The sequence below is a fragment of the Trachurus trachurus genome, assembly GCF_905171665.1.
Source record: "Trachurus trachurus genome assembly, chromosome: 2".
Lineage (NCBI taxonomy): Eukaryota > Metazoa > Chordata > Actinopteri > Carangiformes > Carangidae > Trachurus > Trachurus trachurus.
This window is the reverse complement of record NC_139914.1, coordinates 10,322,688-10,349,038: the sequence shown is the minus strand read 5'-3', so window position 1 is coordinate 10,349,038 and position 26,351 is coordinate 10,322,688. Positions and strand designations below refer to the sequence as shown.

General features: G+C 42.1%; 1 protein-coding gene across 2 annotated transcripts in view; it reads left to right on the top strand.

Moving 5' to 3' along the window:
- The window catches only part of LOC310999751 (prospero homeobox protein 1-like), a 31,610-nt gene extending 17,269 nt beyond the window's left edge, over positions 1–14,341 (top strand). For both annotated transcript variants that reach the window (XM_083990305.1, XM_083990306.1), the window contains exons 6-7: positions 1,427–1,621; positions 12,093–14,341. In XM_083990305.1, coding sequence (XP_083846431.1) covers positions 1,427–1,621; positions 12,093–12,278 — 381 coding nt within the window. In that variant the 3' untranslated portion in view covers positions 12,279–14,341. The remainder of the gene's footprint in view (positions 1–1,426; positions 1,622–12,092) is intronic.
- The last annotated feature ends 12,010 nt before the right edge of the window (positions 14,342–26,351 follow it).

Genomic DNA, 26,351 nt, shown 5'->3' with positions numbered 1-26,351 from the left:
TGAGACAATGTCTTGTAACAATACCGAGCTTAATCTCCGTGTCAAAGCCGTTTTTCCCCTTCAACGAACACACACACACACATACACTTTCACTGGGGCTGTCACTGTGTTTTTTTCCCCCGTGTTTTGTTACTTATGAGCAAGAGATGAAAATGCAATAAAGCAAGTAGATCACATACAACCATTATGAAGGCCTAGAAATGATTTACTGACCTCATTTTCCTTAATTAATAGAGCATTTACAAGGTGATTAGTAGAAGTTAAGGGGAACTACAACTTTTTGAGTGTGATGTTGAAATATATTTAAAAATGAGTAAAAATGGTGTTCAAATATTTGTTTTTTCTTTTCTTGGGAAAAAGAAACAAGCCTAAATTCCCTGTGAATTTTTGCAGTGCAGTGTTTAGGCCTAAAGGGAAGAAGCAGTGATTGGTGGGAGTTGTTTAATGTTCTGCTCAGTCTGAAAGCCCACAATGGCACAATAATAAAATGTATATTAAATATTTGGGTCATTCTTGTTTGATTAGGAAGGTTTCTAGGGGCCAATTTTATTTTTTTTTCTCAACAAAAACCCTCAAGGTTTAGACTTTGCTTCAGTCGCTAATGAGCTGGATACATGGGAATATTGTTGGTTGAGTGTGTGTGTGTCTGTTAAAGTTAATTGCTCATTGTCCCCCAGAGCTTTTATCATACATACACACAAAAGATCATACTAGCCTATACAATACTCGTAAAATTAAAGTTTTCTCCTGTTTTTGTGAAAGGATATCCAACACACACTTGCTGACACCGAAAACGAACTTAAGAATATAAAAAGCATGAGGCAGTTGTTTTTCATCAGAGCAGAGGGAACTCAAGGTTCGTCTGCTAATTTCCTTTCAGCGACTCCTGTGTTTAAGGATCCGAGTTTGATCAGTTTTGAAGCACAGAAAGACCTCAGCCCAGCGCTGGTGAAGTTTTCTTTCAATGAAAAAGAAAATTCTCAAGGACCGACCTTGTGAGAAGAATTCAAACTGCGTGTGTAAAATACACTCTGTACAAAAACTAGTTATTTTATTTTGTACATGTTGGTAGCACTCACACAGAGGCTCAGTTCAAGTCAAATTAATGACACACCATCATGCAAATAAGGAGCAAAGCAAACAGGCTGCACCACTATAGATCTATAGCAACCATCAAACAGGAAGTAACGTTCTCTACTTAATCTGCACAATCTCACTGGTTGTAACTGTCAGGCGTTTATGGTGTTAAGACAAGACAGACCAGAATCCATTGGAGTAAAGGGCGAGAGATTACAGCTGTTTTGTTTGGGCTATTCATCAGCATTCTGGGAAATGTAGGAAATGTGTGAGAACAGACATGTGCTACAATTAAAACACAGTGAAAATGTAAATGCTTAATGTTAATGAATTATCGGTGTCATTTCAGTTCAATCGCTGCATCACCTCCCAGCTGATCAAGTGGTTCAGCAACTTCAGGGAGTTTTACTACATCCAGATGGAGAAGTTCGCCCGGCAGTCCATCAACGAGGGCGTGACCGCTGCCGAGGAGCTGTCGGTGGGCCGCGACTCCGAGCTCTTCAGGGCGCTCAACATGCACTACAACAAGGCCAATGACTTTGAGGTAAGCTGGGCCAGATGTTGGGAGATAAGGATCAGATTGGAGTTGGGTTTTTTTTGTTTTTTGGGGGGCTTTTTGCCTTACTGTACCAAGAGTTTGTGTTGACTTGTTAGCCTCCATAAATGTATCTTAAACCCTCTCAAAACTTTATTATAAACATAAAAAAGGCAGGTTGCATGACAGGTTGCACTAGACTAGACTTCAAGTCTAAAAACTGAATTAAAACTGGATTCAGCATAACTCAAGCCCGCTCACACAAACGCCCTCTACCAAGTCAGCTGTTCGGAGCGCAACAGTCACCTCACGATTCTGCTGAGGTGTGGATGTCGCAGTGTGTGTGTTTGTGTGTGTGTTCGATGAGGCGAAAGAGGACGCCGCTCGAGGCGCGGGTGTCCTTGTCAGAGCGATTTGCAGAAGTCACATTCTCCCCCTCACTTTTTCTCTCCCAATATCGGTCTAAGGGGACCTGAGGGGCCTTAAACTATCCAACCAAACATCAGCAGCATTTAGATGTCCATTAGCACACACCTCACTGCTGGAACACACACACACACTTTTTTTTTTTGCTTAGGGAGACAAATGTTGAAGCTTAAATGTATAAAGAGCAAGATTTGCAGACACAACAGACACACACTGACTTCAAGGTATCTAAATAAATATCCTCTTAGGAAGAATGAATAGCAAATGCTTTGCTGCTTTGCATAACAAGAGTCAGGTAGCTTTTCACAGGTGTGTGCTTGTGCATAAAGCACCTGTACAGGAACACACACACATGCAAATCATTTATGTGTGTTTACTTTGGCTGGTCTTCAGTGGGGTTATTCTTAGGGATTATACTGTAGGGAAGGGTTCATGTCGGGGTCAGGAACTTGGGAACAGTGTCTCTGCCTTTCAACCTCGTACTGTAGCAATTATTCTTCAAATTGGTGCCAACAATCCATGAAAGCTTATCACACGTTTCTCAGTGGCTTTCTTCCCCCCTTCTGGCTTTCATTATATTTAGTTGAGTTCATTTCGGTTCAACGTGAAAATCAAAGTGAGGAAACTTGAAACCAGACACTGAGATAGGTAAATTATTAAGTCGCCTGTATTTTCTTCTGCCCTCATAGTTTGGATATTGTATGAGTTCACATGATTTTCCAAAAAAAAGCCCATATGAATAAGTTAACATTTATAAAAAATAATAATTATCAGACAACAATCAATAGAAGATGCTGATACTGACTTTGTGTGCATCCTCTGTGATGGTGTGTTCACAAAGGTAGGTACATTTCCTTCTCTTACTTTGTCCCCTATCCTGCCTCCTTCTCTCCCTTCACCTCCCTCCCTCTCCTCCGCCATCCTTTCGTCCGTCTGCCCTGAGGGAACATTACTGGCTAGGGACCCTCTCTCTCTCTCTCTCTCTCTCTCTCTCTCTCTCTCTCTCTTTCTCTCTCTCTCTTGCTCCTTCTCTCTCTCTACCTCTGTCAAACTCAGAGGCGTGAAACTGGAACCACGGCCGATTCAGCAAAGTCTCCCGACACACACGCACACGCACGCACGCACACACACAGTCTTCTCCTTTTGCCAAATTTAGCATCATCACAGTTCCACCTTGGTTTGTCCCCCATTGCACACCCCTCCCCGCCTTTCTCCTCCTCTTTTGCTCTTTCCTTGTCCCCTCTCCTTCCTCCCCCCCTTTCTGCTGAATCTGTCCTCTGACGGCGTGCTCTCTTCATCCCCTCGCCTCCTTCTCCTCCTCTTTTGTCCCTCTTTCATTTGTCCTCGCCTCCCTTTCCGTCCACTGCTGTCTATTGTCATTTTCTCTTCACTTCCTTTCCCTCCCTTCTTCTCTATATCTTATCTACTTCCCCATCCTCTCTTCAGTGCCACTGTCTCATCATCTCTTTCTACAATACAAATACACAAATTACACCTTCAAATTTTGATATTGCAATGTTAAATTATTTGCATTTTCATAGGTTTTGACAGGTTATTTGAAAAATCTTGTCATCTATCAACATACAAGGCGTTTAAATAATAGCTGTAGATTCCTGCCGTGAAAAGGTGAGCGTAATTTGTGTGTTAGTGTGTTGTCTTCCAAAGCTGGCGTAAACAGGCCTCAGTAATTATAGCAGCTTCATTAATTACCTCTTCCTCCCCTCCTCTCCAGCCACATTCTTTCAACTCTTCTTTCTTGTTTACCTCTGTCTCTCTCTCTCTCTCTTTCTTTCTATTTCCCTCCATCCTTGCTGCCTCCCATTTCCTCCTTCCCTCCCCCTCCCCTACCGTCCCTCTTCTCTGAAACTATTTTGTCCTAATTGCAGCTCTGCCCACTTACTAATGAGGAAGGCAAAGAAAGGAAGGAGGCTGGGAAAGGAAACAGGGAATAGTCTCATCTTCAAAAAAAGGGGGGAAAACAAAAAGAGACAGAGAGAGATTTTCTTTGCCAGGACACTCAGGGAAAGGTGTCAGCTCCCACCTTCTGCCAAGAGGAAGAGCAACGCTTCCTCTTTCTTTTTTTATATTGAAAACTGATTGATGAGTTGTTGGTTAAGTCTGCCAGCAGCACTGGGCAAGGCACTCTTAACTTGCCTGTGTGTGTGTATGTGTGTGTGTATGTGTGCGCGTTGAAGTTTTGGTATGTTATTTGAAGTACACCTACACTTTGGTGACTTAGACATGCACACTCTTCCACCAAGTACACACACACACAAAGTAAATGCGAAGCAAAGAATTGAGGCCTGGTGTCTTGAAAGGGATGAAGTTGTCATATTTTGTGTGTGTGAGTGTGTGTGTGTGAGTGTGTGTGTGTATTATTGGGGTGTGTGTGTTGGGCGAGGAGGGACAATGAGACGGTTTTATGAAGCCTTCTAGAGGACGTTCTCATCTTTCCAGTTCAAGGATCCTCACTGGCTCTGTCAGCACCAAACGACAGCACAGCTGCGCCTCACACACACACACACATACACACACACATTCACTTACATGCGCGCACACACACACAGACACACACACACGCACAGAAAATCATTTGTGTTCATCTGAAAGAGCAGAGATACCTTCCCTTGAAGGGTGGGTGTGGTTGCTATCCAAATCTGCCCTTTGACTTTGAACGACACAAACACACACACACACACACACTTGGAGGCCACAGAGTGGTCACACACTCACATTTCAGCGCTATCTGGTTTCATAAGCTGTGCACTTCATGAAAGGCTAAAGTTCTCATGTCTTTCTCCGCCGTTTTAGACTCTTTGTGGTCCTTTCTCTCTCCTTATTCATCTATTCACTCATCTCTTCCGCTTCCTCTTCATACGAGTCCATTGAAAAAGGGACAGAGTTCAACTCTCAGGAATCGAAGCTCGGGCTTCTATCACATCCTCCACACGCAGAAAATACTCTGTAGCTTTAAATAAATGCTGCTCAGAATTTGCTTCCTTTGCTTATTGATGTACAGTATTGGGACCGGTGCAAATATTCATCCTCATCTGTCTCAATCAGTTAGCCTTTCATTTAGATTATTCTCCATCTTAAACTCTCTTGTCTTACATTGGTAACCTACCCAGAAGGCACACACACACACACACACACACACACACACACACACACACAGAAGTGGATCAGCTCTTAGAGAGGGAGTGAATTTCAAACACTCCACCTATCTTTTCCTTCTTTTCCTCCCGTCTCTAAGCAAAGAGCTTCTGCCAATTACTACATCTTACACACCGAGATTCATGTGAAAACAGATTTACAACTACAGATATGACTGGAACCACACTACTAATTGATACCGAGACTTTTCACTATTTTTATTCTAAGGAATTATAAAAAAATAAATAAAAAAAACATCAATGTTCAGCTTAAAAACATCTTAAAAACAGGGCAGCAGCACATCTGAAACTTAATTTTAGACTACGATGGGACGTCAAAAACAAAACACCATCTCACTGCTAATGCTAATTAGCTGTATATGAACATACAACAGCTCATAATTCATGTGAACACAGACTCGTTGTCGCTGGTGCTGTCATTAAGCAAGTATGAGCACTAAGTAACTCAAGTGCTCCTCACTGTCTCTTTCCGTCAGTGCTGCTTGACAGAAAGCGGTATGCTACAGACAATGCCACCTGCCAGTTTCTGTCACTGTAATTATAGCTATCTGCGGTGTGTGTGTGTGTGTGTGGCTGTGTGTGTTAGTATTCCAGTTCAGAAGAAGAAGGCATCATCTTTGTCACTGAGCCTGATTGGAGTCACGAGGGGACAATGTATGTGTGTGCGTGTGTGTGTGTCTGTGTGTGTCTTCCTCTATATGTGTGTGTGAATATGAGAGAGAGTGTGTGTGTGTGTGTGTGTGTGTGTGTGTGTGTGTTGTGCATGCAGTGATTCCCTTCCCTGCCCCAGCTGTCTCCTTAGCTTTAACAATAGGCCTGGTAACAAAGACGTGGCCTTCAGCCTCTGTCATGTGATACTAGTGGTCTGCAGCCTCTCAGTCAGATGACCCAGGCTATTGTCCTCTATGGATGACACACACACACTGCATACACACACACACACACATACACAAGGAAGGACAGAACAGACACACACACCGATCCAAGGAAGCACAGCACGTGTATGAACAGACACACACAAACGGCAGCATGCAGAGACGCGAAGACGCAACAGCTGCACACAAAAAGGAGATGCACATGCTCATGAGATAGTGACAAGACACACACACACACACACACACAGAGAGAGAGAGAGACGCAATCTCAGGACGCAGACCCTTCCTCTCAGTCACATGCAGTCTGAACAAAGAGAAACTTCATTGCCATTGTCCTGGTGATAGTGAGATCAGTGACTGATTGACAAAAGAGCAGCAGAGAAAGGAAACATATTGCCGATGTCCTGGAGGAACCTCCAGTCTCCACTTGTACCTTTAACTGCACACTTGAAACAGCAGCTACAGGAAACGTGTGGCCCCGAGGTCAAGATACAAGATAAGAGAGGAGGTTAAGTTACCTTTAAACAGCTGATTCTTTTTTTCCAAATAGCTATGAGGTTTTGTTTTGTTCAACACTTTCCATTTCCTGCTTCGCACAGGAATGGCAGCTATGAGCCTGCTGCAAATATGGGTGAGTGTGTCAAAGAGCAGCTCACCAGCCAGTTGTAGTCGGTGCTATTTATGTGCAGAGTATAGATGGAGCGCGAGCTGAATTTTCTAACCAGCTGCAGAAATGAGAAGCACCTCCTCATCTCTGTGTCATCTTAAGTCATGGACAAAGAGGCCCAGGCACACGTCTTTCTTTTGCTATGCTATGGTTTAGGATTTAGCAGTTACATGCACAGGTGTGTGATGATGATGAACACACCTTTTAATTGGGAAAGGTGTGTACTGTCGGAGTATCAAACACAAATACTGTACAATGTTTTGAACACAAATAAAGGAGTGTCCTTCAAATGCAATGAAGTGGTGTTTATCTGAGAGGCTGGAGCAGCTCAGTTCGCTCCCTCAGGTTAATAGATATTGAAATGGGAGAAAGGAACACAAAAAAACTTAAGTGTTTCTCTAATGTCCCTACTGTTAAGAATCCATGAAGCTAAGCCAAAGGAGCTTTACTGTAGGTATTAGAGAAGAATGCTATGTGTTTCAGGGAGGCTGAGGGACCTTTGTATGACTGTGAAGCCACAACTGAATCTATATAGACAAAATTGGTAAATTCCAAACAGTATGCATTTCTATCAATTAGTACTTGCTGAAGGAGAAAAGATGAAAGGAGAAGAGAGAGGAGAGAAAGAGTGAAAGGAGATGTCATTCTGGTTGTGTGTGTGTGTGTTTGTATTTTCCTGCCAGGGTGTGTGTGACTAAAGCCAGGCCTGATAGCAGGGAAAGCGAGAGAGAGTGTGAGTGAAAGAGAAGAGGAGGAAAAAGGAAGCAGATGCTCTTGTGTTGGCACAAAAATGATATGTCCACTCAGTCTCGCACGCACACACACACACACACACACACACACACACACACACACACTGCAGAAGGAGCAGCAGATGAAAGAGTTCCAGTATTGTCTCAGTGATAGAAAAATACTCTACTGACCAACAGTAAAGTGGACTTCAAGGCCACAGAGCAAATGAATGGCAACAAAATGGAGAGTGTAAGTGTGTGTGTGTCATCTGAAATTGAAAAGAGCAACGTCTTTCATGGTATGACAGGGACAAGTGAGCTGAAAGAATTACTATTGATGAAATGATGCAAATAAACACAAAGTGTTAACAACTGGTGAAACAAAGCTGAACACGTGGACACACACTTGAGTAAATAATGTCATTGAGGGAGGAAGATGAAGAGACTTCAAGGAAAATACAAAAAAGGAGGAAGAACATACAGAGAGAGAGAGTTTATGTGTGTTTGTTCACCTTGAGAATCAAACATATGGTGTTTGTGCAGTGATTTCTTAAGAGCCGTGTGTGTGTGTGTGTTTGTCCTTTCTGTGCACGGCGCTAAGTGAAGGAGAGACGTATGGGGAGGTGAACAGGTAGAGTCAACTGAGGACACGCAAACACAGACACAGAGGTATAGGTACACAGAGAGACAGAAAAGGGGGCGGGGCTTATTTCCTGGACAGGTAGAGAGACCTGATGATAAGGTGAGGATATTCACTGGGCAGTGACGTCGTCTGTGTTGACGTTCAGTCTGTTTGTTAGGTTTTTTTTCTGTTTCAGACATGTTCAAATGGGGACAGTGCATCCATAAAGAAGTAACCTACTTATAAAGGGCTCTCTCCTTTATTCTAAAAATAATGTGAAGTACAACACTGCCCTTTTGTGCTCGTGGCCTGCACTGTTGAAAAAATATTATAAAATTAGCAAAGTCAACGTCACTGTTGCTAAGTGCTTATTGCTGTTTCTGCAGGTGGTGGACGTTTGGCTTTTCACTGCTCAAGCTAAGATGCTGTCTTCTGTTTACTGCAAACATACATCTGCTGCTGCTGCTGCTACTTCACACATTTGATACTCAGGAAAAGAACAAAACTACACAGGTTACATCAAAAGAAAGCAGTAAAATAACTTTCCATCCAGAGCAAAATTTAAAAACTGCAACTGAGGCAGAGGAGCAAAAAGGCAACGATTGATAAATCTACAAGAAATGCAAATGACAACAGCATAACAGTGGAGACTGATTGAGGACAAGCAGTAACAGCATGAAAAAAAAAGAAAAACAGCTGAAGAAGCATTAATGCAGGTGACTTTTCTTGAAAGCAGCGGATGTGTCCATCAGCACTTCTCACATCAAACATGTCAAAACACACCACGGGTTTGTGTGTGTGTGTGTGCGATGATAGATAAACGGTTACATGAGCTTGTGATTTATCCTAAGATAAGAAATAAATAAGAAAGCGTTTCCAAGACGAAGAACAGAGGAGGCAATAAGGAGGAGGACGAGAGGAGAGAGGGAGGAGGAAGGGCCGGGGAATAAAAGAGGGAGGGAGGGCGTCCCTGTAGGCCTCTTTGTTGGGCAGCGATTTAGGGATTTACAGGCTCTTGTCCTTCTGCATGTGTGTGTGTGTGCATGTGTGTGTGTGTGTGAAGAGAGAGTAATTGAGCCTCCCTTCATCCAATATTTGCCCAGCAAACCAGAGCAATCATGCGAATTATGTTTACTGGGAACGAAGTGTCTTTCTTCCTCTTTATCTTTTTTTTCTCTTTCCTACTTTCCTCATTCCTCGCTCGCTCTCTCTCTCCTGGCAACTAGACATCATATCAAGATCTGAGCCAGGAGTAAATCACACACACACACACGCACAAACACACACACACGAGGGAAACAGGCCCATCTGTATTGATGATGGCCTAATTTAGATCTCTTTATTGGACTGATTTACGATGGCCAGACAAATCTGGGCATCTGGACCCAAGTGTGTGTCTGTGTATGTTTGTGTGTTGTCCAGTCGAGCTGATACCCAAACCGGACACACAATATCCTCCCTGGTTCATCTCATTCTTTCTGCGTGTGTTCCCATACCTCTGTACTGTAAATCAGCGGCGTCCTCTCCTCTCCTCTCCTCTCCTCTCCTCTTTGACTCCTCTCACCGCCGCGATGACGACACACTTCCTGAAACATTTTAAAAACACACCAATCACCACAATGAGCATGGCAGAAACAGCAGTGCAACACAAAGACTGTCAGGCCAGGAGACCGTTCTAGGTCAAGGTCCCACAATCTCTTCCTGTCCCACTAAGCACCTTGTCTTTGCAAGATTAGGAGATGAAGAGTTTGATTAAATGCAATATTCATCCACAGCACTCGGATTTCACAGCTACACCTCTGCATCTGCTGTTAAGTTGATGAAAGTGAAAAGGAAGCTTAAATTTGGGCAAGTAAAGAGGTCAAATATCTTGAAGGAGGAAAAGAAATTAAGAAAAATTGTCCCTGGGAGACTTTAAAAAAGAGGATTTGTCTTTTCTTTTCCTTTTTTTTAAAAGATGAGAGCAAATTTGAACAACTAAAGGATGAAGGGATGTAATCCAAGAGGGAGAGGTCGCCTCAAAGGCACATTCATCTTCAAGATCAAGCTCAGGTTTCAACTTTTATTTGTCCCAGTGGGCAGTTTCACAGCCGCTATTAAAAACAGCAGCTTGACTTTGGGGCTTTCTTTATTTTCTTTCAGAGATAAAACAATGAGTTTTAGCCTTTTAAAACTGGGCAAATGTTTTGGCACCTGCTGAGGTTAAGTGATTAAGCCTTGGTAAAGGGGGAAAATGCTCAATATAAATATCCATCACTGAGATCCTGATTCAACTTTGATCTAATATAATTCTTCATAGTCGACTTGTGCAGACTCAAATGTCCTGAGCAAGGAGGGATGATCAGTAACATCTTGAAGGTGCTCGCTCACGGTTTCAGCTCTAAATAAATCAGTTTAGTTAATCTAATGAAACCATCAACTTCTGATTGGCATCCTCTAAACTGAAATAGGAAATATGAAATGAAGAATAAAGATGAAATACAGTAGAATATGTACAAATATGTATAAATCTATCTTCCTGTTGTTTTGAAACGACTATGGAAAGTTTGAACTTTAAAGTGAGTGCGTGTGTGTACAGTAGTGTCTCCACCAAGACAGTGACAGAGGGCTTCATTGAAATAACTGTGGTCTCAAGGGGCCAGCTAAAAAGAGAGAGAGGCTAGGTGAGGCTAGACAGAGTATATGAGAGTCCAGGGAATCATTTAGAGTGTGTGTGTGTGTGTGTGTGTGTGTGTGTGTCTGCGTCTCGGGGTGTGTGTGCGTGGAGGGTGATTCATCCGTTCTGGTGGCGGCTAACCTTGGCATGTCCTGCCACGCGTGACGGGGTTACACCCAGATGGCACTCGGCTGTCCTCTACACGTGTGTGTGAGTTTGTCAGAGTGTATAGGAGCATGTACTCATCTGGAAGAGTCACAGCCTCGTCCCAGTGTGTGTGTGTGTGTGTTTATATTTGCATCTGCACGCAGAAAAAGAGACAAAGAAGAAAAAAGGGAGAAGGGTGTGATTAGTGGAGGGAGGGGGGGGCCGTCAGGTTGTTTAGTGTCTTTGTATGATATTGCCCCCGGGAGAAAGGGCAGAAAAAAGAATGAAAAATGTGTGTGCACCATTGTTTTGCTGTCAAACACTGCTATGAGCGCACAAACACACACACAGCGATGTGATGACAGTATATTTATGCTGCATGTGGAAAGGACAATTGGATCCCTTCGTTCTTATTTAAACTCTGTCGCCCCCCTCACTCACTCACACACACACACACACAGTGACAGATCACAGACAACTGTTCACCTGCCATTGTCAAGGACTGAGTGTGTCATCTGTCATCATGTGTGTGTGTGTGTGTGCATAAGGAACTCTGACACCACACACACACACAGCTGGGGGCTGTTAAGAAAGGGGAAGTACGTTTCGGGGAAGTTCACCACTGAAGAAGAACTTGGGACGGGAATAGAAATGCGTGGACACCTGAAACAAACACGCACACACATGCTTCACCTAATTCTGAGCAGCGAGCACATCAGTCACATCATCACTTTCTGTTTCAATCACATTTACGCACATTCAAATATCTAAAAACTATAAACATTTCCTTTAACACCATTCTGTGAAAAAACAGCTGGGGCTCAGTTCAGAGGATTAGTTCCACTTAAGGTGGAAATCTTCATACAGTAAAATTATGCTGTCATTCCAGCTATGTAGCAACAGGTGCCACATTAAAAGGAAAATTAAAAAAATATATTTTCACAGTTAACAGTTCAGCGTGCGAGAACTTGTCTGGCCTGTAAAGACCCCTGACCCTGATGTGAGCCAGGTGTTCAGTGTTGGACCTGACTGAAGCAGCAGAGTTCAGTTTATTTTTATGGTCACAGTGAATAAACTGTTGTAAATTTAAATGTGGGACAAGAAAGGAGAAGATGGTCAAAGGGAAGTTGCTCTTCAGTGAAAACCAATCAAACAGATAAATAACTTCCTGTTTCTCCTCCAGGTACCTGAACGATTCCTGGAGGTGGCCCAGGTGACGCTGCGCGAGTTCTTCAACGCCATCGTGGCGGGCAAAGACGCAGACCCCTCCTGGAAGAAGGCCATCTACAAGGTGATCTGTAAACTCGACAGCGAGGTTCCCGACGTCTTCAAATCCCCCAACTGTCTACAAGAGCTCCTCCACGACTGACTAGGACGAGGGAGGAGACACGCCAAGCAAGACAAACCTCCCAGGACTGTGAGAAGACTTTAAGCTAACGCACAGTCAGACTAGGTTAAAGTCTTCAGTGAAATGCATTTTTGAAGGAGTTTGACGTTCATAACGCGAAGCAGAGACTTGACGTTGTTCCGCTCGGAGGCTTCTGGAGAGAGCTGTTTCCGCTCAGCCCACCTTTTAAAAAGACAAACCTGCCCTCCAGATGTTTTATAAAGAAAAAAAAATATTTCTCCTCCTCACTGAGGTAGAGGGCTGAAACCCACGAGTCAGACAAAACTCAAATTAACAAATTGTGTTGAGACTTTTATAAATTAAAAGCAAAACAGGGAAATTGAACCTCCTTGCACTTACACAAAAGCTCCTCCTTGCCAAAAAAGCGACCTGCTCTTCTCTCCTCTCCACCTCGTCCAAGTTCGCTCTTCATCCTCCCCCAGGGATGATGAGGAGGATCATGGATCAATCTGCAGCCCAACATCTGGGATCGGGATCGAACTAAAAAGAAAGATGATAATATATGAAAATCTTTTTATTGTGGATGTTTTTAAGTTACATGGACATTTTGGGGAAAAAAAGTGATGTTTCTGTATTTTTCTCCTTTGTATGAGCTTTCAGCTTCTCACTCACTTACATACACACACAGGCTCACATATACACAGACTTGCGGACATATATACAGTACATACACATATACACACACACACACACACACACACACGTCTTGAACAGAAAAGCACAGTAGCAATCCCAATCCCAGACAAACTGGGCAAAAAACAAACTTAGTTGTTGTTTATTTCCCTTCATTTCCCTCCTCTTTTTACTTCTTTCCTCTTCTTACTGTACTGAGACTTACTGGGTGTTTGTCTTGACTGTGTGGCTCTCCCTGCCCCTCCCTCGCTGCCCCTTTTGGCTCATGTTGTGTTCAGGCACCTAGAGCATCCATGACGGAAATCTTACATTTCTCCCCTTTTGTAAAAAAAAAAAAATTAAATCACTGATACAACATCAGTCCATCTGAGGCAAAGATTATGAAACTATCCATCTTTATTGTCATTTACTGCACTGATTTTATTAAATTACAAGAGTGTGACGAGGCAGATGCTCTCACATTTGCAGGAGTCAATAGCTACCTAAGACCTTCACTTGAAGGCTGCTTGACTGAAACGTACTTGATTTTTACTTCTGTTTATCTCCTACACACCTGTCTGTCAGCGCGTGTTCTACAGTAAAACACTTCCTGCACAATAAGGAGCTCTTAAGTTTCGTATTTGAGATGTATGACCAAAAAAAAGAAGAAAAAAAAAAGAGTACTGAGCGAGAAGAATATACATGTCAGCGCTCTCTGGTGGACAAACTGTGCACATGACTCAAACAAAGTGTCACGTAAAGGCCAAAATATACACAACTATCAAAATGAGAAGCTAATCTGAGTCTCAACCACTACTGTTTTTGTTTTTTTGTTTTTTAATTTATAATATTTGGAAAATATAGCACTGATATAGATTAATGCTGTACACATTTTTATATCATTGTGTTTTATTTCTTAATTTTTCAGTTGTGTAAAAGTGTTTGTTTCATTTCACTATTCATTCCAGTTTCACCTGGTTCTTCATGCATTCATAACGCACATGAAGTATTGTTTTGAGTTTTTCTAATTAAGCTTAAGGACTGATTGACACTTGCACTGAGAATTATAAAACTTAAAATGTAACCTTCTATCTCCCACACTCAGAAATCTGCAGTTTTAACCCCCTGTTAGATATTTGTCTCTGTGCTCTGTGCAGCCAAGAGGGGCAGCTACACCAGCCAGGTCATGTGTGAAGTGTTTAAGGTTTTAACAGCAGAAAAAAAAATACATACAACAAAATGCTGATATTTGTAGCTTGTATAGATGTAATAATTACTCCGATCACTCTGATACTGTTATTATTTATAATTGAAATAATTATTCCTATTAATGTTATTCTGATGATGATGATGATTATTATTAATGCTTGCTACAGATTTGACCAGTGGTTTACTCATTGTTTATCCATCACACTGCAACATGAAATAAATTATTCTTTGAAAAAAAAAAGAAAGCGGCCGCAGCAGCAGGATGAGGAGGTGGAGGATGTTTTTAAGTGTGTGATTGTACTTTTCTCTCTTCTATTTGCACTCGGCAGAGGTGCAGAGGGCGTTGACCGTTTGCATGTGCCTGCCCACACACACCGAATCACCATCAACCCAAGCAGTAACTAGGCAACATGATGGCCACTTTAACTCTGTCCATGCCCTCCCTCTCCCTCTCTCCCTCTCTCTCTTTCTCCCCCTCCCTCTCTCCCTCTCTCTGGATTCTGTATAGGGGACATGTGATCCCTTGTTGTTGTTGCTGATGAATTGAAAAGAGGAGCGCTGTGTGATTATTGTCAGCACAAAAGCCTCAAAAAGCTGCTGACGCCTAGATTAGCCAGTACAAAGACACAGGGACAGACACACACATACACACACACAAAAAGACATAGGTACAGACACGCTCGCGCATGCACACGCACAAAGACACGGGGACAAGGCCCGTCTGCCCTTGTTGCCCTACCATCCCTCTCACTCCTCCATCCCATCCCTGTTCATCCTCTCTCAGCCCTCCATCACTGATATTACTCTTTCCTCTCTCCCCTCCCCTTTTTTTTTTACCTCTCCAGTTTCCTCTTTGCTTCCACTCTCATGGCTTTCACTTCATCAACCCTCCTCTCACACCACTTACCTCCCTAACACACACAAACACACACCATGCCCTGTGTGTGCTGGCGCCAAACACTAACTGGCATGACACAATGCCAACCAGCATCACCAGCATGAGATAAAGTGCCAGCACTCAATGTGCCTCTCTTTTTTTCTCCTCTTACCCTCTCTGTCTCTGTCCCTGTCTCACACACTGACTGAAAATGTGAGAGGAAAACAGGGTGTGTATCAAACGTGGCTACAAGTTGTGCCGTGCTCAAGTTTGAATAACATATGGCAGCATATGCATGAAAGAACGCAACGGTCATAACAGTAAAACAACTTCTGTGATATGAAGAAGTAAAAAAAACACAGTTCAGAAATAAAAACACAGTTTGACTAGGCTACTAAGATTATTGCCTGCAAGGTATCGACACATTGTGGATTAGTTTTCATAATGGAAACTTGTGTCAGTTGAAATAGTTAGAAATTTTGGACTTTTGAATCACCCTGATTCATATAGGCCTATGCTCTTAGAAGCAATAATGTCCACGGCTGAAAAAATGAAGCCAACACACAATAAACAAAACCTGCATTTCTTTGAATGGCCGCTGAAGGTTGGCTGTGTCATGTCAAAAAGTCAGACATCACAGCAGAAATAAACAAAACAGGATGTTTCTACGGCTAATTTCCAGGTGTGGCTGCTTTGAGTGACAGGTGGGGGAGTGCATGTTTGCCACAAACCAGCATCTCTGCGCACAAGCTCCTCCCCTTTTTCGGAGGAGTCGGGCAAAGTTAACTTGCAAAACTAAAAACTCTTAAAACCATGATAGCTTGGTGATACACAGCTCCTCTCGGTAATCAGTAATAAAGACACATAAAAAAGAAAAAGTGTTGCAGATTTCAGCTTTAAGAATGAGACACTGATATACAGATGGGGAGAGATGAGCAGTATCTTGTGCATTAGCTTCCACTGCCAACGCTTTTCATTAGAACAGGAGGGCTGAACAGGAGGTGGGGTCACTCTTTGCTCTATATGATCACACACACACACACCGTCTGCCTGTGAAAGCACATCTGAGCAGCGCAACAATAAAACAGCTGTGTTTGTGTTGGCCTGCTGATTGTTTCATTCTCCGTCGCCCCCGTCATACGCACAAACGCACTTCCACAGACACAAACACGGCGAGTGTCCGTGGAGATGGCATGACACTGACACATCTTAATAGCCACTGTTTTCATGGAGGAGGGAGAGAGTTTATTATGGAGAAAATCACTCCACATCATTTTATTAATGTTGACTCTTAATGTTCTCTGTGCTGACCGCTGCTACATTCAACTCTGGACAAAATGTATCTCACATCCAGCCTTAACGGTCGATGGAGGCAATGGTCTGTGATGACGCACGAGCATCAGTTGATTGACTTAGTTACAAAATCACAATTTCAAAAATGAGAACGATCACGAAAACAGCCTGGCTTCAGCTGCAGCTGCTAACAAACGACTATAAAATATAGTGGTCAGCTTTGTTTGCATTTTCTACTCATGCACACGTCCGATTGGAGGCATTCAGAAAGATTGACTTATCTGCTTTATCCTTCCAAGTGAATCTCCAGCAACAGAGAAGAAGTCTGAGGAGCATGAAGCATTATAACTGGGAAAGTTTGAGACGTGCAGTGTCGAATGTGTGTTTTTTATCTGTGTTAACTGTCTCATCAGCACATCTGCACATCCTCCAATGCTGTGTTCATTTGTTCTTTCACACAGCCCGTGTATCACCCCAGCGTCTGACCTCGGACTGACCTGTCGGGAAACTGAATTCAGGTTTAATTACGGCTCATTATAACACATTAGCTTTAAGACATCATTCAAACAAATGACTGATTGAATTGGACCATCAGTCGCCGCAGCAATCACAGTTAGCTTGTTGAACAGACTTTAATCAGTCAGCGCTGCATGTTCACTTGCATCGGTTCTTTAAGATGGCACCCAGGTGAATGAAGCTAATTGTTGTTTGGAACAGCTGCCCCGACAGCGTTTTCACTTCCTCCTCCCAGCACGTTGTGCACATCTTTGTCTCTCCATCAAGTCATGCTTCTGTTTCACTCCACTTCATCCATTCTGTTATCTATCCATTCTTTCATCTCTCTTTGCATTGAACTGATCCCTCTGTTTGTTATGTAACACTTTAACCATCCATTATCTGTCTTTCCATTTGTCAAGAGGTTCCATATCTAATCCACATATTCCTCCAGCTATCAATCAATCAATCAAAAAATCTGCACATCTACATCTTTAAATCTAAGAATCATCCCTTCATCCTTTCATCTTTTTCACCCCCCTTCTTACTGACATGTGTCCCCCTCCCTCATTTCCCCCATCATCCCTCCATCTCTCCTTCCATCAGCGGGCTGTTCGATAATCAAACACCATCTGTCCCTCCCTCCCCAACCTGTCAGGAACAGCTGCCAGCCGCTCTCTTAACAACACTTTTAACAACCCTGCTGCATCTTCCACGGCCTGCCACCCGCCGCCACCCGCCGCTGCCTGCGCCGGGCGGACGTCGCCGATCAGGGCCACCACGTTCTTCACCGCTCACCAACACGGCACACAGAACGATGTGTTCAAAGTCCAGTAGAGCTGTGTTAGGTGATCAAGGCGCAGGGGAGAAGAAACTGTAAAGAAAAGAAAATCTGGAAGAAAAATTAAAACAGAGAGGAGAGTAAAACAAGGAAGGAGGAAAGGAGGAGGTGGTTGTGGAAGGCAGGAAGAGGAGAGAGATAAGAGCAGAACAAAAACTTCTTCTGACCTCTTGTTGAACCAAGTGGCACCGTTATCAACCGGAAAATAAAATGATTCCAGAGAAAGTGGAATAACGAGCTAGCAGAAAGTATAAACGGAGAGATAAAACAAAGGCGAGATGGCGCTCGGTAAACAAGTGGAAGTCTAAATAGTAATCAAGGGAAGAATCAGCCGCCTGCTCAAAAAAAGGGTTTGGAGCTAATGGTGGGAAGTAAAAGCTCCCAATACACACACACTCACACACACACACACACAGAAACAACTGCTGTACAATCACCACTTGCACATAATCATTTCAAGAATACAATCACCTTAAACTTATTCAAACATAATAGTTTCCTCAAACATGATACAATCATCTCTCACACATACATATCACAAACATAATCACCTTCCAGTATTCTCATACACACAGACACACACAGAGACACACACAGACACATACACATGCTGAACAAACTGCACTGCTGTTGTCGTGAACATGCCAAGACATTTTCAAGTGTTATATCCTGAGGAACTTCCCCAACCAATCATTGGCACATAGGCCAGATGTTCACTTGTGCTTCAATGCAATGTTCTCCTGGCGCGCGCACACACACACACACACACACTGGCTGGCATCTTTGTTACTCTCTCTCCCTTTACGCATATGAGCATTTGATATGAGACTGAAATGCCATGACTGCACTTTTTCATCACACAGAGGGGAAGAAAAAGGGGTGAGAAGGGGAGATAGAAATAAAGGAGGCAATGAAAAGATCAGAGAGAAAGCCAGAGCAATAGAAGAGAAATAAAAAAAAAAACAGAGTGAGTCTGACACATGGGAGTCAGAGGGAGAGGGAGAATACTTCTGATAGAGATTTTAATTGATTTTTTTTCCCTTGCAAAATGCATTATTGTACAAACTTAAGACATTTCTACAGATCTTACACACAACTTATTTGAATAAAGCAGGTAATAAAATGTTCTAAAAACTGAATTTTTCAAATTTTTTCATGCAGAGGATTTTGTAACTGGGTTTTTATTGTGGATGGTCATGGTATGTTAATAGTCCTCAGAGGCTGAACCTTATTGACTTGGTGGAATATACTGTAGTCACCAAAAACACTGATGATTTTATTTCATTCAATAAAACAAAAGCCCCAGGAAGCTGTGAGAAAAAGCAGAGGCAGATTCATTCAAAGCTTCTTAATTCTCTTTGCATCAAAGACTAACAGGAATTAATTCATTTAAAAAATGATGTTTCGAGGACACAATGAAATCATCTTTTTCTTGCAGTCGCTGCTTTTCAATTAATGCCAGCAGATACTGTAAGCTTGGTTCAATAGGTTTAGTGCTCGGTTAAGTCATTAAAACAATGTCATACCGTCAAACATGACACCAAAGCAGCAAAGATGTAATGAGACTAAAAATCTTAAAGGTTATTTGACATGAATGAAGTGTGGTCCCCGCTGCATTAGCCACTAGAATCAAAGCTTTTAAACTTTTCATCTGTCAAATCAGGTTTTTTATTCTTTTGCGTATTATCAGACATCCTGACAGCAGGAACGAGACGCCCCGCCATGGTAAAACTCAACCGGCGGAGAGAGAGAGGAGACTTCTGGAGTGGAAATCGATACAGGCTCACACAGCGCAGAGAGCGAGGGGCTCACACACACACACACATTGATAACATACTTATAGATGCGCACACTCTCAACATTTGCTTGGACACACGCACACTTGAGGGAGTGTGTCAGCCACGTGTGTCATGTCCAATAAGGGCATTAAGTCTGTCAATAAGAGCCTTTCAAGAATACCAGGGGTTCTATCAGCCCACACACAGATACACACAAGGATGGATAATACACCCTCATCTGTGCACACACACACACATATCTACACAAGGACTAACTTCCCCCTCACACTTTGTCCTTTAACCAGACAAAAATGGGAAGAAGCCTGGGGCTGCTCCATTTTAATCCACATGGCCCACCCCTCCTGACATCCCCCCACTCACACAGTTTTCTGTTTCCTCCTCTCTTTGTCACTCATCCTCCTTCCTCTTCCCCCTTCACTGACTATTTCTCCCTCGTGAAGAAATGTAATGCATTTTACATAAGGTAATATACCATGCACATGTGTATGTTTTATCTATTCAATGCAATCAAACTGATTTTAAAGAGAGATTTCAAAAAGGATGTAAGAGATTTTAAAATTGAAATATTTTTCAATAAATTGTCTATCTGTCTATCAATTTTCTTTTTTCAGAACAAGGGCGATACAGCCATCCAGACAACAGCCATTTCTAATGACTGCTCCATTTCATCCCATCAGAAGAACAGCAAACTCCGGCCTTGGACAAAATGACTACAACTGAATATCCAGCTGTCTGAAGTGTCCTTGAGCGAGCCACCGAATCCAGTTCAGGGCTACTTTTCCTGACAGAAACAAAACCTCATGGACAAAGACAAGATCACAGGTTAATGTGATGATGACGATAAAACAAGGGATCAAAAATAAGAAGTAGTAAAATGCCACCCCTTTCTAAAATCTGAGTGTTTTAACTCAAATAAATTAAAATCCAGCAGTGCTACACCACAGAGAGACACAACCAACACGCAAACCATCAGTTAGTCGATAAAATCTGAGAAAACAGCAAGTTTCTAAAGGTTACTAGTTCACTCCAACTAATATTCCTAAAGACGAGAGAAAAACTGAAATGACAATCAAATGCATTGTGCTGTGTTTCAGGATCTTAATAGCAATAAATACTAAACTACGTTTTTAGAGAAGGACAAGGGATCACAGTCTTATTTGGGGGGGTCTTTGGTTCCTGTGAGTGTCCTTGGTTTGAGAGTTTCCATTTCAGGTCAGTGCTGTTATACTGGCACTGATGTCACCTCTCTATTTTATATCTCTGCATGTTGTCGTTTTGTCTGGAAGCAACCTTGGGTGGAGAGAAAATCGCTATTTGTGGATAAAAATCTGTATGTGACCGGAGACAAACGCTTGAGGTGTGTAGCAGGTGTGTGTGTGTGTGCGCCAGTGTGTGTGTCTTTAAATGCACTTTGTTGCTTCAGCTCTCTGTCTGTGTTGCCCTATTGTTAAGACCCCGCAGTGGGCCAAGGAATTTCATTTATCAAGAAATGGATATGGCTCCTGGAAGAGCCCTCTTCAGAAATACACACATACTATAAATAACTGAAGGAGACAGTCGGCGCTGGCGGGGAGGAACTGCTCACTGGTCGACAGGAAGCGAGGGAAAGCAGAGCTGCAACAGGTAGAGAAAAGAAACCCGGTGGATTTTTAAGTACAGAGGGAAGTGAAGGGAGAAATAAATGAAGGTAAATATGAACAAGTGCTGGATAAGTGGGATGAAAGAGAAGCAACAGAGGGGAAGAATCTCAGCCCTCCTGTGCTCGTCTGTCCGCACACAGACCGACTACAAATAAGCTCATGCGGCTGCTTTGAACATGCAGTGGTCAAGGTTCACTGGCAGGTCAACTAGTTGACTGGGTGAACAGAACATGGAAAATAAAACACACACACACACACACATACGCATGCATGCACACACACAGACAAAGACACTTGTGGACAGCTGTCAATTGGCAGCTAAGCAGGTCCGATGTGAAACAATGGGGCCGAAGGAGACATGCAAAGAGTTTTATTGGGGTTAAAACAAGGTTAAGCTCTCAGGTTGGCATGTGCCCTGGTACATCAGCATGAGACACGCCAGGAATCTTATGTGTGTTTATAATACACAAACATCCTCCAGCACCAATTCTTTTTACAGTTACTGCGCACGTTATGAGACACAGAGGAATTCCCAGTCTCTAACACACTGAACTACAAACTGAAGGCTTCAACAATGGAGAGAGTAGAGCGCAATAGAGGTAATTACAGCAAAGTGAAAACTGGGGCTGCAACTCACAGATATTTTCAGTATTTGCTTGATTTATTGATCCGCTGCTTGGTCCATAAAACAACGGAAAATGATGAATCTTGTATAACCCCAAGTCAGTCTTCATTTGTGTTGCTCTGTGCTTCTGTTTCAGCTCCAGTAAGATAAAAATAACACACAGAGTTTCTCTTACAGTGCATATTATTCACCTGATTACTTCTTTTACTGACCTCACTTGAACCTAATGGACTTGTAATGCGTCTGATGTTATTGGACCCTCTGTTTTCCCCTTAATTTCTAAACAAATCTTAAATTATCCAGTTTTCAAAATCAACTTTTGAAGAAAAAAATATTTGGCCTCATTGTGACATGTATGTTTTCACTTTTTTTAAGGTTCATTTTCTCACTTTGTCCCAAATTAAGTCAACTGAATAAGAGTCTACAGTGCATTTGTCTACAGCACACATTAATCAATTGTACATTGTTCATGCACAACAATACGCTACATGTTTTTTCTATTCAAAGCCTTTTATATTGCGAAGGCATCACAGTGTATAATACAGTGGGGCACTGTTCTGCATGCAATGCTCTTTTACTGCCCCCTGTCTTTTCTTGGCAGTCCACATGGAGAGAAAACAGAAAAGTGAGGGGGGCAGGACGGCGAGAAACGAGACAGGCAAAGGGCATTGTTTCAGACAAAACGGAGGATAATAGAGACAAACATATGATAATGAAATGTTTTGGAAATATTTGGAGGATTATTTTGCTATGGCTTTAAGGTTCACTGCAGATTATCATGGCAGACAAGTGGAGTGGAGAGAGAAATTGAATGATGGAAAAGATCTGAACTGAAATGACAAATGATGATGAACAAGTCTCTGTAAATGCCTGAAAGTGATTGTTCCTTATTCTTCATACAAATCACACGGTTCAAGCATCTGCACACGAGATAGATACAGTAGTTAATCCAACATGAGTCAATCAGACGTTTACAGACCCTGTAATTTAAAATGAGCAAAACACACTTAACCCTAAACTCAACTTGGAACAACAGGTCTGCTCTGGTCTCTCTCTGTTCATCAGACCAGATTGACGGAGAAAACATACTGGTGAGAAACACTTGAATTGGTTACTATAGATAAATAGAAGTGCAGCAGTGTCAGCAGTGAGCATCATCTTTATCTCCCTCAGACTGACCTCATCTGACCCTAAACCACTGACACAGTGACAGTCATCATACCCACCATCAAAATGAATGAACAAGAGTGAACATTGTTGTTTTAAGGCAGACTTGAAAAGTTGTGGACCTCCGTAAAAAAATAAAACATAACAATTCATAATGTTAAAATACATGGTACAACTCTATGAACTGGTCATACTGGGAGACAGATAACAGTTCCTGTCAGGTTGAGAGCAAGATTCATCTATCACTGCACTCACAGTAGCAACACATGCCAGGAATTAAAAAAAAAAAAAAAAATCAAAAATATAATCTGAGTTTAAGTATTTGGTGACCTGGGAGCATAATCTCCCAAAAGACCACTCAGTCTTCCTCTACTAATCCCACTGCTCCTCATCCTCTCTTCCTCTATCTTCAGACCAGAAGCTGTGCACACACACACACACACACACACACACACACAGAGGCTGTTTCAAAAGTCAAAAGATAAACGCAGGACAAGTTCACTCTGATACGACATAAAACACAGGAATTTAAAAATGCTCAATTTGTTTTTTATGAACAACACCAATTCTTCCAAAGCAGAATAAGAGATGAGCAATGAATAATTATAATAAAGAGATCTGTAGATGAAAACCAGCAGCTCTCTTAAAACAGACAACTCGATATGCTGATTGAACTCTTGTTGACTAATTTGGCATCAATCTTAAAACTCATTATTGTGAGAGTGGGTGTTAAATCTTTCACAGCCTGACTGTGTTCATTTGCCACAATGTCAAACAAGCTTGATTTTCATGACTTTTGACTTTAAGTTTTTCTAGTTTTACTAGACTCTGTCTCTAATTAAATATGAGCTGTTTCTCAGTCAGCCAGACTTTTTTGTTAGCTATATTCATGTGTTCAAGGATGTAAAGCAAATGCAAGAAGTGCACACATTGGAGTAACCTTGTGCAGATCTTAACCTTAACTTTGACAAACAGAAAAAAAACACTTGCAGCTCTGTTGTGAACCTTGCAGACTTTTTTCTCGTTGCCACTTCAAAAGCATTTGACAAACAGTTCAGTTGCCTTCCACATGCAGTCTTAGTATGGTGTTTTATTGCAAAGAGTTGACACTTGACACCAATGATCCACTCTCCATTTTGTTTAAAGTACTTATTTGTCTGTTGAGTGTAGCAGAAACCAACCATCTCACAAGGTTACAAAACACACGTGAACTAACAATTAAAACAACAAATTGGGAGATGAAACAAACATAAATGTCCCATTTCCACGTGGTTTTCATCATTTGAGATTATCGCTGCTGCAGTCTCGTCTTTTGCAAAGGTTTCATCAATAAGGTGTGACACCCGTCAACACACCGCTCCACACAACTCTGAATAATCTGGGTGAAGTCAGTGAAAATGTGGATTGACTTGCATCGTCTTTTGTAGACTTTCTGGAAATTAAGTTCAAATGAACTACACTTCTGCAGGGAAACTCATATTGCAATGACACGAGAAAGAAATTGGAGTTGGAGACTGGGCTGAAACAAATCATTCAAATAAAAGACACAGAAGAAACAGCAAAACTGCAACAACAAAAAAAGTGTGTACTATACTGGGGGAAAAAATACACAACCACACACATACAGTAGTAGAATGGGCTATTATAAAGCCGCTCTGCTCCTCAGACGGTTGAAGGAGGAGAGTAATAACACAAAATGACAAACAATATGGCTGCCGAGTGCTTTCTTGATGGGAGCCTAAATTGAGTGGATGCAGGTCCCGGTTAAGCCTGGCTGCGTTCTACCAGGCGAAGGTTTTAAGGGGACACGAGCCGACGTTCAGTGATTGAATGCAGTACCATCACCCCGCCCCCACTCTTGTCATTATAACACAGTTTCTCCTTAAGAACTAAATCTACTTATGATTGTTTTTAGATTTCTTTTTCATATATTCCTTATCATTTTCTTTAATTCAGAATGACAATCTGGACATCGTAATCCATCATGGATTTAACGATTTCCCCATACGCTCCGCTGCCCCTCCCAGAGCCAAATAATCGTAATGACTTAGGACTTGGGACTTGACTCAAGGGGGATAGAAAGGAGGGACAGATGAAACAGAAAGAAAAGACGAACAGTGAGACACATTAAATGATGTCGGAGAACAGCAAAAGTGACATGAAGGAGAAGAGAGGGAGGGACAAGTTCAAATAAGGCTCTTATTAATCAAGACAAGGAATAAAACAAGGTTGTAATATTCACAAATGGTGGTCAAAGCTGTGTACCCACCACTACATCCTCTCCCCCACCACTTCCCTTTTGCCTTGATAGTATTAGAAAAATGAAAACGAAATCTTTAGATTAGAAAGATTGGAAAAATTGAATTACGGCGGTTTGCGCAGGGCCGAGTGGATAAGCGAGAGCCAAATCTTCATCTCTGACAGCCCAGGAGGGGAGGGGAGGGGAGGGTGGGTGAAAATGATGAAAAATGAAATAGCGTATATCTGGAGGGTGGAGCAGAATAGATGGAGGGAGGGAGGGAGGGAGGAGAGATAAGAAGCTGGGGTCATCACCTGTGCGGTTCAGCCTGCTTTTCTTTCAATCCCAAATCCAACAATCAGTTTAAGCTTTGACCAGACTGTACAACACAGAGAGCAACAAAGAGTATATTTAGCATTTCTGAAGTCAGCGATGCCAATTTCCATGAGTTAGCATCTGGATGGGCTGCACATGATGAAGAGGCTTCACATCTATCCACTGACCTACACATAGAAATGCTTCCAGTAAGGAGAAAGCAACCATGTAGCCTAAAACTAACACTAATAAATGATTCAGATAAAAACAAGGACAACTGCATCACTTTTCAGAGGAAAGAGGAACAAATAACACGAGTAAATAAGGAGGAGATTTTAAAAGAATTCATGTGAAAATCATGTAGCCTAAAGAATTCAAAGTTAAAATAAGTGATATTGCTATTTTACAGTATGATAAAATATAAACATGTCTGTACTGAACAGACAGAGCAAGATTTCTGCTGCAATTAGCCATAAAGACATCTGTTCAACAATTCAATCTCAAGATGAGAAGAGTCGTCCGTCCTACATGTCCCTGACCTCACATGTCCTGCTGCTTGAATCCTGTTTCCAAAACAACAGCACCCTCTAGGGGTAAAATGATGCACTGCATGAAATACAACAATTGAATTCTCCTTTGAGAGGAGTTCAGGACAATTCAACAGCTGTATGACATGTTCTTGCACTCAGGAAATACAGGAATAATTCTCCATGAGAGCCAATTTTGTTTCAGTAGAAACAAGTCATTTTACGTCACTGAGTAATAAGGGAGAAGCCAAACTTTTCTTTATAATTTGTCTTTGTACAACTGAAAAATCAGAATAAAGCCGGACCTCTCTTTTCTAATCCAAGGACAAATATGAGGGAAAATGTATTGACTGTTTATTAATACCCATTAAATTTCCATGTCATCATTGCTCTCT